The 10,712-nt window shown below is 49.2% G+C and overlaps 1 protein-coding gene across 6 annotated transcripts in view; it reads right to left on the bottom strand.

Moving 5' to 3' along the window:
- SLC36A2 (solute carrier family 36 member 2) overlaps positions 1-10,472 on the bottom strand; it is a 31,555-nt gene extending 21,083 nt beyond the window's left edge. For 2 of the 6 annotated variants that reach the window (XR_008289115.1, XM_015063925.3), the window contains exons 1-5: positions 9,974-10,466; positions 8,912-9,118; positions 5,862-5,952; positions 5,211-5,299; positions 4,570-4,665 (exon numbers count right to left, since the gene is read on the bottom strand). Coding sequence is in view for 4 of the 6 variants with exons in the window: in XM_015063925.3 (XP_014919411.1) it covers positions 4,570-4,665; positions 5,211-5,299; positions 5,862-5,952; positions 8,912-9,075 (440 nt within the window). In the remaining 2 variants the exon portion in view is untranslated. Of the gene's footprint in view, positions 1-4,569; positions 4,666-5,210; positions 5,300-5,861; positions 5,953-8,911; positions 9,223-9,973 lie in introns of those variants that run through there. The other 4 variants (XR_008289117.1, XM_015063926.3, XM_053199995.1 and 1 more) reach the window with 4 other exon arrangements.
- Between the last annotated feature and the right edge of the window lie 240 nt (positions 10,473-10,712).

The raw sequence follows: 10,712 nt of genomic DNA, 5'->3' as shown, positions 1-10,712 counted from the left end.
TTTTTTTTTAATTTTTTTTAACGTTTATTTATTTTTGAGACAGAGAGAGACAGAGCATGAACGGGGGAGGGGCAGAGAGAGAGGGAGACACAGAATCGGAAACAGTCTCCAGGCTCCGAGCCATCAGCCCAGAGCCCGATGCGGGGCTCGAACCCACAGACCGCGAGATCGTGACCTGAGTTGAAGTCGGACGCTTAACCGACTGAGCCACCCAGGCGCCCCCGACAGCTCTTTTTAAAAAATGTTTCTCAACCATCCTCACACTCTCAGCTCAGCAAGTGGTGAGATTCTTCATGGTTAGGAACCTCCCCCATCCCTGGCTCTGTGGCATTCCTCATAATTGATACTAAATTGATGTAGGGCAGTAGGCACTACATTTTTAATTAGCTATCATTAACATTAAAATTTTTTCCACCAGGTGCCAGACACTTCATTAGGCTCTGAGGAAACACAAATATCACATGGCGCCCTCCTCTAGGGGTTCATAGAGTCATGGGTGAGATGGACAAAAAAGAATATGGCACCGAGGGCCACGGTGAAAAGGACACTTTCCCCAAATTATAGAGCAGACAGCCTTCCTAGAAAAACCAGTAACTCGGTGGGAATCCCTTGGGGAGGGGAAGAAAGAGAGATATTTTTAAAAAGAAGACGAAGAGGAGGAGATGGAGAGGAAGAAGTGAGGAAAGCATTTCAGCAGAGGAATTAGGCAGATTTCTCTGGCCGTGTGGAATCCATTGGAGGGGGCAAGACTCAGGATGGGAAGACTGGATAGGAGATTCTTACAAGAACAGAGGTGTCCAGCAGCCTGGACAAAGACAAAGGCATTAAAGCATTTTAAGGCGTACCAGGGATCTAGAACTTAAATAACCTGTTGACCACCTACATCTGGGGGAAAGGGAAAGGAAATGATGAAAGGTGACTGATGGGCTTTGGCTCAGACAACAAAACGAACTGGAAGGAAGGAACAGGTTTTAGGAGAAGGGCATGAATTGACACATTCAGTAACTGAATTATTGAGTCTGAGGTTCCTAGAAGAGACATTCAGGAGACCCTTATATAGGGTCTGGAACTACTGATTTGTTAGTAATGGATAAGGTCTTGAGAAGGCAGGTCAGTGCTGGGGAGTGTGTGGGGGGAGGAGAAGAGACGGCAGAGTTCCAAACCCTAGAGAACACCAATATTTAAAGCGGAGACAGAAACAAAGGAGCCTGCCATGAAAGCAAAGGACTGGCCAGAGAGGTAGGTGGGAAACTAGGAGTGGGGAGAGGGTTTAGTAGAAGCCAAGGGAAGAGAGAATGTTTGAAGAAGAGAATAGCCAATTGTACCCACACTGTTGAGAGGCTCTCTAGGGCAAAGAAGGTGCAATAAAGAGGCCTTTTAGGACACTGGTGGAAAGAGCTTCAACAGAAGTGTAAGGACAGAAAATCTAGGTGACCCACGGAAGTGGTGTGAACCAGATGTACGGAAGCAAAGTCAGAGGGCGTGCTGTTCTTTCACAGAGCTAAGTGTGAGTCTGGGCTTGATGGGCCCATTCCTTCCATTCATCACTGTAGACCCATTGCCTAGAACACATCCTGACACACTGCAGGCATTCAGTACATATCTGCTGAATAAGCAGCTGCTGAATGTAAGATAGGATGGTTGCTGGAGGATGGCGTGAGGTCCAGGAAACTTTATGAGTTTATTTCATTATTTTTAAGATGGCGGTGCATGAGTGCATTTAAATGTTGAGAGGAAGAGACCACGGATCAAAATAGAAGTTCAAGTTATAGGAGAGGGGATGATTCGTGGAGCAAGAGCCCCAAGAAGCGCAGGAAAAGCTGCTTTAACTTCATTTTAATTTTAACTAGGCTCAGGGCACTTGGGTGGCTCGGTCGGTTGAGAGTCCGACTTCAGCTCGGGTCATGATCTCATGGTTTGTGAGTTTGAGCCCTGTGTCAGCTTCTGTGCTGACAGCTCAGAGCCTGGAGCCTCCTTCAGATTCTGTGTTTCCCTCTCTCTCTGCCCCTCTCCTGCTCATGTTCTGTCTCTCTCTCAAAACTGAATAAACAGTAAAAAAAAATTAAAAAAAATTTTTTTAACTAGGCTCCACACCCGGTGTGGGGCTTGAACTCATGGCCCTGAGGTTAAGAGTCGTATCTTCTACTGACTGAACCAGCCAGGTAAATGCTGCTTAATATGTCCCATGATGAGTACAAGGATTTGAGGGGTAAGTGATAGGGGAAGCCTCCTCTTGGCTCACACTCTGGGAAAGTTCTGGCTATCGTCCCAAAGTCTTCCCTCGTCCGCTCAGAGGCTGAATTTATTGATTCAGTATGTGAACAGGCTTTGGGCCTAAGGAGGCCCCAGACCCATGATGGTCTGTCGACTACATTACATGAGAGGGCACAGCGCAGGGACTGTAATGGTGTAGGGTATCCGAATTCAACAGCGACTTTGGCATACATGGTGCTCAGAAAAGAGTACGCAGACAGGGTGGGGACAGGCCTGAAAACAAAAACGGAAGAGTAGATTTAGCTCCAAGTACCACAGAATGGAAGGGGTTGACTTGTCAGTGTCACCCCTGAAAGCAAAAGACAGGAGTTGCTGGAGGAGGACTTCAGCACAGCCAAGGGTCCTTGACGTCTTGGTCTTTCTTCCCTTTTCTTCTCACGATCAATTCTCCCTGAGGGACCTCTTCTGACCCCTGCCACCATGGCTGATGACTTCGGTTCTGTATCTCTTGCATGAAGATATGTTCAAATCCATATATATCACTACCCACCTGCCATCTCCACTTGAACTTCAAACTCAACTTGTCCAAAACGGAAGTCCTCAGAAATCTGAGTCAACCTTGCCTTTCCTTTTCCCACAGTCCACAGTCCAAAGCATAACCAAATTCACTTTTCCCCATCCCTATTGCCACCAGCTTGGTCCCAGCTGTCACTGCTATCTGCCTTGATATTGTCAATAGCCTTCTCATGGGTCTCACTAAATCTATGGTTGCTCGCTTACAATGTATTCTCTTAACAGAAGATTTTTTTAAAACATTTTTTAAAATGTTTTTTATTTATGGAGTACTTGGGTAGCTCAGTTGGTTAAGTGTCTGACTTCAGCTCAGGTCATGGTCTCACAGTTTGTGAGTTCGAGCCCCACATTGGGCTCTGTGCTGACAGCTCGGAGCCTGGAGCCTGCTTTGGATTCTGTGTCTCCCTGTCTCTCTGCCCCTCCCCTGCTTGTGCTCTCTCTCTGTCTCAAGAATAAATAAACATTAAAAAATTTTTTTTTAATTTTTTTTATTTGAGAGAGAGATTGAGAGAGTGGGAGTGGGAGAGAGGCAGAAAGAGAGAGAGAGAGAGAGAGAGAGAGAGAGAGAATCCCAAGTAGGCTCTGCACTGGCAGCACAGAGCTCGACGTGGGGCTTGATTCCACAAACCATGAGATCATGACCTGAGTTGAAATCAAGAGTCAGACACTTAACGGACTGAGCTACCCAGGCGTTCCAAAGCCAGAGAGATCTTTAAACAATACAAATATGATCATTTGCCTGATTAACACACTCCGGTGGCTTCCTGGTTGTTTTGAAGAAAAGAACAAAGCCTTTAGGAGGGTCTAAAAGGTACAGGTTGCTTGGGCCCCTGGGTCATTCCTCAGTGTCATCTCCTTGATTCTCTGCCCTCAAGCTACCTAAGTATTTCTGTGCCTTGAAACTGTCACGCATACTTTCGTGCTTCAGACCTTCACACCCTGCTCTTCCTTCTTCCTGGAAGGCTGTCCAGGCTCCTGCCCACTTCCCCTAGGTAATTCCTCATACTCAAGAATTCTTCCCTTCTGGGCTCATCTCAACTGTTCCATCTTAGGCAGCCCACATGAGCTCATGCGCATCTCCTTACCTGCCCGGTAGCAACTAGTATTTTTTTTTACTTTTTTTCTAAAGTTTATTTATTTATTTTGAGAGAGAGAGAGAGACAGAGAGAGAGAGAGAGAGAGAGAGATACACAGCATGAGTGGGAGAGGGACAGACAGAAAGGGAGAGAGAGAATCCCAAGCAGGCTCCACACTGTCAGCACAGAGCCCGATGTGGGGCTCAAACTCACGAACTGTGAGATCCTGACATGAGCCAAAATCAAGAGTCAGGTGCTTTACCAGCTGAGCCACCCAAAGCACCCCAGAAACTAGTATTTCTTTCCTTCATCACACTTATCCCAGTGGTTATTAAGTGACTGTCTCCTAAACTGTATAATGCTTGTCTTTGCCACTGGATTATGGGTTCTTTGAGAACAAAGCCTCCTTGCCTTGCTCTCCACAGTATTTCCAGGGCCTAGTACATAGTACAATTGGACAAATGCAGTTTAATAAATAAGCGAACAGTATTAAAGCTGCAAGACAAAGGAATGAGCACCCTGTCACTGGAGGTATACAAGGAGGGGGGCTGGATCGGGAAGATTGCCAATGAACCCCGTCCATGTGGAAAGGTCCAGTATTCTGTGCCACACGAGACAGATTTCCAGGGAAGAAGGCATGCCTGACAGCCACACATGTCCTCCTCCTGTACCTTACTCCACTTCAGGCAAAGCAAGAACAAGGTACCTTCCCCAGTGGGCATGGCTCCGGAGCCAGGCGCTGGGGCTGGCTTCCAGTCCGTGCAGTACTGTGTCGCCATAGTCCATGAAGGGCTTGTTAAGCCTGTGGGAGAAAGTACACACACAGTTACCAAGAGGCACTTTAACCTAAGATCATGTACTGAAAAGTCAGGAGACACACAGCAAGGCAGGACCCCACTAGAGTGGAAAGAACACTGGGGCAGAGACCCAAGTCCTAGTTCAGACTTAGACGCCTGGAGGTACTTCTTGGGTGGCTTGTGTTCCTTCCCTGTCAAGTGGGGTGGTTACTACATGACAAGGGTAATAATGCATACCTCACGTGGGCACAGTAGTTTTCAAGTCCATGATCCCAGTGGATTCTCATCACAGTTCTCTGAGGCAGGGTTAGGCATGGATTGTTCATGCCTGATTTCCAGATGAGCCAAGCAGATAAGCCCAGTGGCCTGATCAAGATCACCTATTGAGTCACATGGCAGAGCCTCGCCTTAGATCCCTGTCCCACTGCTTTTCTCTTTTCCTTGGCCTTCTTGGACGAAATTCAGAACTCTGGCTTATTTAGGAGGTTTCTGGGAGGTCCCTGAGACCCGAGTATCAAAGGAATCACCGGGAGGATGCTGTTCTCCTTACCTGTGGCAGAAGCGCCGGGCACACTTGACCAGGATGCGCATACAGTGGCAGGCGATGAAGCCCATTGCCAGCAAACTGAGCGGGCCCATCTGGAAGAAGGGGGAGTCAAGGGAAATGGGAAGAGAGAAGAGGATGGACTTATGAAGAGCACTGCAAGGAGATACCTGGTAGCACAGACGCCATTCAGCACTCGAGGGCCTTTCCAGCAAACCGCTTTGCAAGTCCCTGCTTGCTAAAGCAGCAGCTATTCTTTCGAATATAATCTCAAGTGGTACTCCGATAAAGTACCTAAAGCAATTCCAGTGGGTGTTGTGGTGGAAGTAGGGGGCTCCTTCTGAGACCCCCTACTGAGCGCTAGTGCTCCATAGGACACAACTGGAAAACTAGTCATAGTCCAACCCCTGCGTCCTACAAGGGAGAAAATGGAGTCCCAGAGAAGGGACAGAGTGGCCAAGGCCACTCAGAGTCTGTGGCAGAGCCAGAACTCAAGCCCTGGCTAGATGTCTAGACTCTAAGTCTGGACCCAGCTGCCTCCCAGAAAGACTGCTCATTGCAAGCCACTGAAAACCCTTAGAGCCTCTCCTCCCACTTCCCTTCTACAATCCAGTCATACTGGTCCCCCCCCCACCCCCCCACGGCAGCCCCTCTTACCAGGATGCCCGCATTCTTCACAGCCAGGGGAAGTCCCAGGATCCCTGTGCCCATGTTGCCTTTTACCAGGTGAACTAAGGTCTGGAATGCTCTAAAGGAGAAGAGACATGAGGGTGTAGGTGTTTGAAGGTGAGGAGGTCCAACAGGCTCCTCTCACAGCATGCCAACACCAGAGTTCAGCTGGATAGGCGGGCTCCCGGCCATCTCTTGGTCCCCATGGCCTTGACTGGCACCTCTGGGTTTCCTGTGGGGTAACCAACCATCTCAGTTTGCCAAAACTCTTCTGGTTTTAGCAGCTAACACTCAGTGTATACGATTCTAATATTTAGTATATAATAGACACTATGCTAAGTACTTTACCCATATTACCTCATTTAACCCCTTGTCAAGACTAGGAAATAGGTTATTGCTTTTATTTTGCTGATGAGGAAACTGAGCACAAAGATCTTTTTTTTTTTTTTTTTTTTTTAACGATATGTCCAAAGATAGACTAGGGAGTCAGGATTTGAACCCAGAACTGCCTCAGAGTCCTTGTTCTTTACCCCACTTTCACTGGACTGCCTCCTAGAAATAGGCCCAGACAGATGCATAAAGGGATAATGCTATTTCATAACCGAGGAAACAGAAGCCCAGAAAGGGAATGATCCAAGGTCAGAGAACTAGTAGCTGAAATAGGACTGAACTCAGAGAAAAGGGAAAAGGGCTGGCAGTAAAGAGAAATCATGGTGACTTCTGAATAAATAGGTCAGATGACTTGGGTCTCCAGATGGGGTCTATTGAGACAGGATCATTTGAGGACTGGGCTCCAGAGGAATTTCTTTTGCCCCTCAGGCCAGGACATCAAGCTAGGGAGTGGCTTGCTTCCTTCAACCCCCAACAAAAACAAAACCAAAAACTCAGACCCCTTCTTTAAGACAGAAGGGAAGGTTGTGTGAAGGACACCATCAGGGCTAAGTTCCAGGGAGGTGAATTACAAAACAATCTATTGCTATACCTCTTTGTACGTGGACCAGGTTAAACCAAGGTGGGTGTTGGGTTCACATCCACAACTTTAGAAACACTGGAAGTACCCTACGGGAGCTTTCCAGCAAGGACACTGACTGTGATGTATTCTGGAAGGAGCCTGGTCTCTGAGGTTGGACGAACCCGGGATTAAATCCCAAGGCCACTACTTAACTAGCTGTGTCATCTTGGGCAACTCGTCTACTTTGCTAAGCCTCTGCAAATGTTGGAATGTTGGGAGGAATGATATTTTTAAAGGATTGCCCCAACCACCCTCATCTTTATGTTAATCCCTAGATCCTGTAGCTTTCCAAGGATCTGCCCATCCATTTGTTAAGGGTTAAAGAGAACAATTGAGGGGGAAAGAGGGCGGAGAGTCGGGTGCCTTCCTCTCTCCCTGTGGGTGTCAGCATTGCTGACTGAGCACTTGTGCCGGCTCTCCAATAATAGGCTTGTTTTGCAACAAGGAAAGGGTCAGTAGGTCACGTTAGACATTTCTAACCAAAGGACTTAGGAAATCAGAATTTAACTTTGGGCTACTCAGCCAACTTAAAAACTTAGTGGGGTGAGCTGGGCAAAGCACTGGGCTGGGAGGCGGGAGACCCATGATTTATGGCCCTAACTCATTTGTTGACCTTGGACCTTTCTGGGATTCACAGCATCCAGCTTTTAAGGGTGCTGTACTTGAGGGCTTTATGTACAAATCACCTCTGCAGCCATCCTGGGAGGAGTGAAATGTCATTTCACAGAAAAGAAACTGGGGCACAGAGAAAGTTCCGTCACTTGCTCAGGCCAGTTAGCAGCTAAGTGGGAATGTGAACTCGGGTGAGCTGACCTGAGTTCCATGCTTGCCTGACTTGTTTCTCTTTCGCTCCAAAAGCCACAGAGGATCCCTCTACTTCTCTCATGCTTTTATTTCTTTGATTCTTGAGTAGTTGAAATTGCCTCCAAACCACGTGTCGGTTTAGGACGTGAGAGCTAGTCTGTTCCCTGAAGGCCTCCGATTGAGAAATATCCCTACTCAGCAGTGGATGGCCCCAAGGCCTGGAGAGTTCACCCTCAGTGTCAGGAATTCACAGCCTCCAGGATTAGCCCCCGGGGCAGCTGAGCCCTGTCTGGTGGAGTCATTGTGTCCACAGCGTCCTGGGCAGCAATGGAAAGGAGCTTGGCTCGCCCTCCCCGCTACTCGTCCCCTCCCTTCAGGTGTAATTCCCACAGGCAGCCTCTCTAAATTCGTGCTGAGGCCAAATTAGCCCCATTTTGCATATGGGGAAAACTGAGGCTTGGGGAAGGGAAGGTGCAGAATCACAAGGTAAACGCAGGTGTTTTTTCTACTACACCAGTGGGGTCAACGGGTTCTCTTGAAGCGGCGGCACTCTCCACCACGCCACCTCACCCACATTTCCTAAGTGGACTGGCCACTCTGCTTGAGTGGTGGAAGCCGAGGTTACTGAGCCCCGTAGCTTGGCTTCCCCACCTAAACTCCTTCTGCAGACCCTTCCTTGTCATGGTTTCCAAGCCCCCTCCACTCCCAAACACACCCCAAGGAGGTGGAAGAAAGTCTTCCTCATACTGTGCTTTTGATGTCCTCACCATTGAAGTAGAGGCCGAAGTAGAGGCCAGGGTAGCTTGAGGATGGGGTGGGTGGTGGGTAAGGCGTGGCTGTCGGTGAGGCCACTGTGGTTTTAAGCCCAGATCTCACCTTCTCCTCTGAGAAGTTGGGGATTCTGCCCCACTTCCCAATGGTCAGGATTGACCAGGAACAAAACTGACGTAGGGCCAGCACTGGATTCTAGCGCCCCTCCTGCCAATGGCCCAGTGCGTGGCCTGGGGTAACTAGGCCTTAACGTCCCCATCTGCACCTGTGGAGGGCGGGACCACAAGTCTCCGCTCTCATCTGGACCCAGTCTCTGACTGCTCCGTTTGTGACCTTGGTTTTCCCATCTGCACAATGGGGTGGGGGTCAGACGCAGCCACTCGAGGGTTTTTGCCAAGGCAAGCGTCCGGGCTCGAAGGCAGAAATGGGGGTGGCAGAAAAGAGCACTCACGTTATGCCTGTGGTTTTCTCTAAGCCTGGCGACTCGGAAGGGTGTCCATCCCAGAAACTGGAGTCCTTGCTGTGCAGCCTCTTGGCACTTTTGGGTGGGTACCTGAGGTCCAGTTTGAGGTCAACGGCTCCCTGAGGGCCCCCAGCACTCTTTGTCACGGGCATGACTGTTTCCGAGAGAGGGCTCCGGGTGATGAGGAGGTCTGCTCTGGAAGGAGGCAAGCAGGAAGGTATCTGTCAGGTGCAAACCCGCAGCTCAGCGGCTAGGCTCCTGCCTCAGCAGGCTCTGGTGGAGCTGGAATGAGGACCCGCCCACCTCCCCCGGAGCGCACTCCTCCTGCCCCAAGGAGCCCAGTGCAAGAGAGGCTGGAGCAGAACAGGAAGGAAGGGATCTGGGAGGGGAGTTACCCACCTCACCTGCACCAGTGACTGCAATACCCATTATTTTAAGAACTCACATTTATGAAGCCCTTCACTAAGAGACAGATGTTCTCCTGAGTGCTTTGCCTACATTTTCTCATTTCATCCTATAAATTAAATGCCAAGGAAATCAGACCCAACTAAAGGGACCTGCCTGAGATCATATAGCTAGAAAGTGACAGAGTAGGGACCAGAGCCCAACTTGTCAGGCTTTTTTTTGTTTTTTAATGTTTTTATTTATTTTTGAGAGAGAGAGAGAGACATAGAATCTGAGAGAGGGAGACATAGAGACTTGCGCGTGCGCCAAGTGGGGGAGGGGCAAAGAGAGAGGGAGACATAGAATCTGAAGCAGGCTCCACGCTCTGAGCTGTCAGCTGTCAGCAGAGTCCCATGCGGGGCTCGAACTCATGAACCACGAGATCAAGACCTGAGCTGAAGTCCGTTGCCTAACCATCTAAGCCACCCGGCAGGCTTTTTAACTAACACCTTATTTCTGTCTCTAAGGGAATCCCATACATCCCATCTCCTTATTCATCCCAGGTTGGGGGCTCCACTTCCCACTGGCTGACATCTGTTGTAAGGCCTCCTTCTGGGTGCTTCCCTTTCTTGGGAAAAGTTGGGAGAAAAAAGAGCCAGCACTCACCCACCTCCAGAAGCTTCTTAGCTTTTGTGGAGCTCCAGGGAGAGAGCCGTGAGGGTTCTTTTGGAAAAGGCAGAGACTGTAACAACCCCCAGCCACATTTCACTGGGTAGGACACTGGCGCCTGGAGAGCACGTGATTTGCCTAAGGTCGCACATGACATTCAGGATTGAACTCCGTAGCTAAAGAAGGCCTTGAGGGGGTTTCTCTAGTGTTCCAAGCTCTGTCATTATCTCTGCTTCAGTGACAGATGAACAGGCCAAGATTTCCTCCTTCCTTCAAAATTATAGCATTTTACTCAAGCCACACCGCTCCCTGTACCATCATCTCATGGGCCAAAGGCTTTGCTCCAATGATCTCTCAGCTAACTGGTGGCGTCTGAGACAGATTTGTCCAGGCCCTCCCTTCCACGGGACTCCTTCCAAGGTCCTGGGTGCAATTTTGAATTTGTAATTTTGTATTCTTATTCCGAAAGAGGCCCTTTCCACCCCTTACCGACACCCCCCACCCACCAAGTGGCTTAATCGTCAGGCTCCAAAAAACCTGGCTACCTCTCTGGGGAGCATTGCCACTTTGTTTTTACAGATGTGGAAACTGAGGCTTAGAGAGGTAAAGAATAGCATGCCCGAGGTCACAGCCAATCCTGGGCAGAGTCCCAAATCTACCCTAGCCAGATCTTTCTGTCTCTGAGGCCTGTGGCCCTGACTACTACATTGACCCCTTGGTTTGAATCCGGGCCCCA

Source organism: Acinonyx jubatus, chromosome A1 (assembly GCF_027475565.1).
Source record: "Acinonyx jubatus isolate Ajub_Pintada_27869175 chromosome A1, VMU_Ajub_asm_v1.0, whole genome shotgun sequence".
Classification (NCBI taxonomy): Eukaryota; Metazoa; Chordata; class Mammalia; order Carnivora; family Felidae; genus Acinonyx; species Acinonyx jubatus.
The sequence above is the reverse complement of the archived record's forward strand: the minus strand, read 5'-3'. Positions and strand labels throughout refer to the sequence as shown.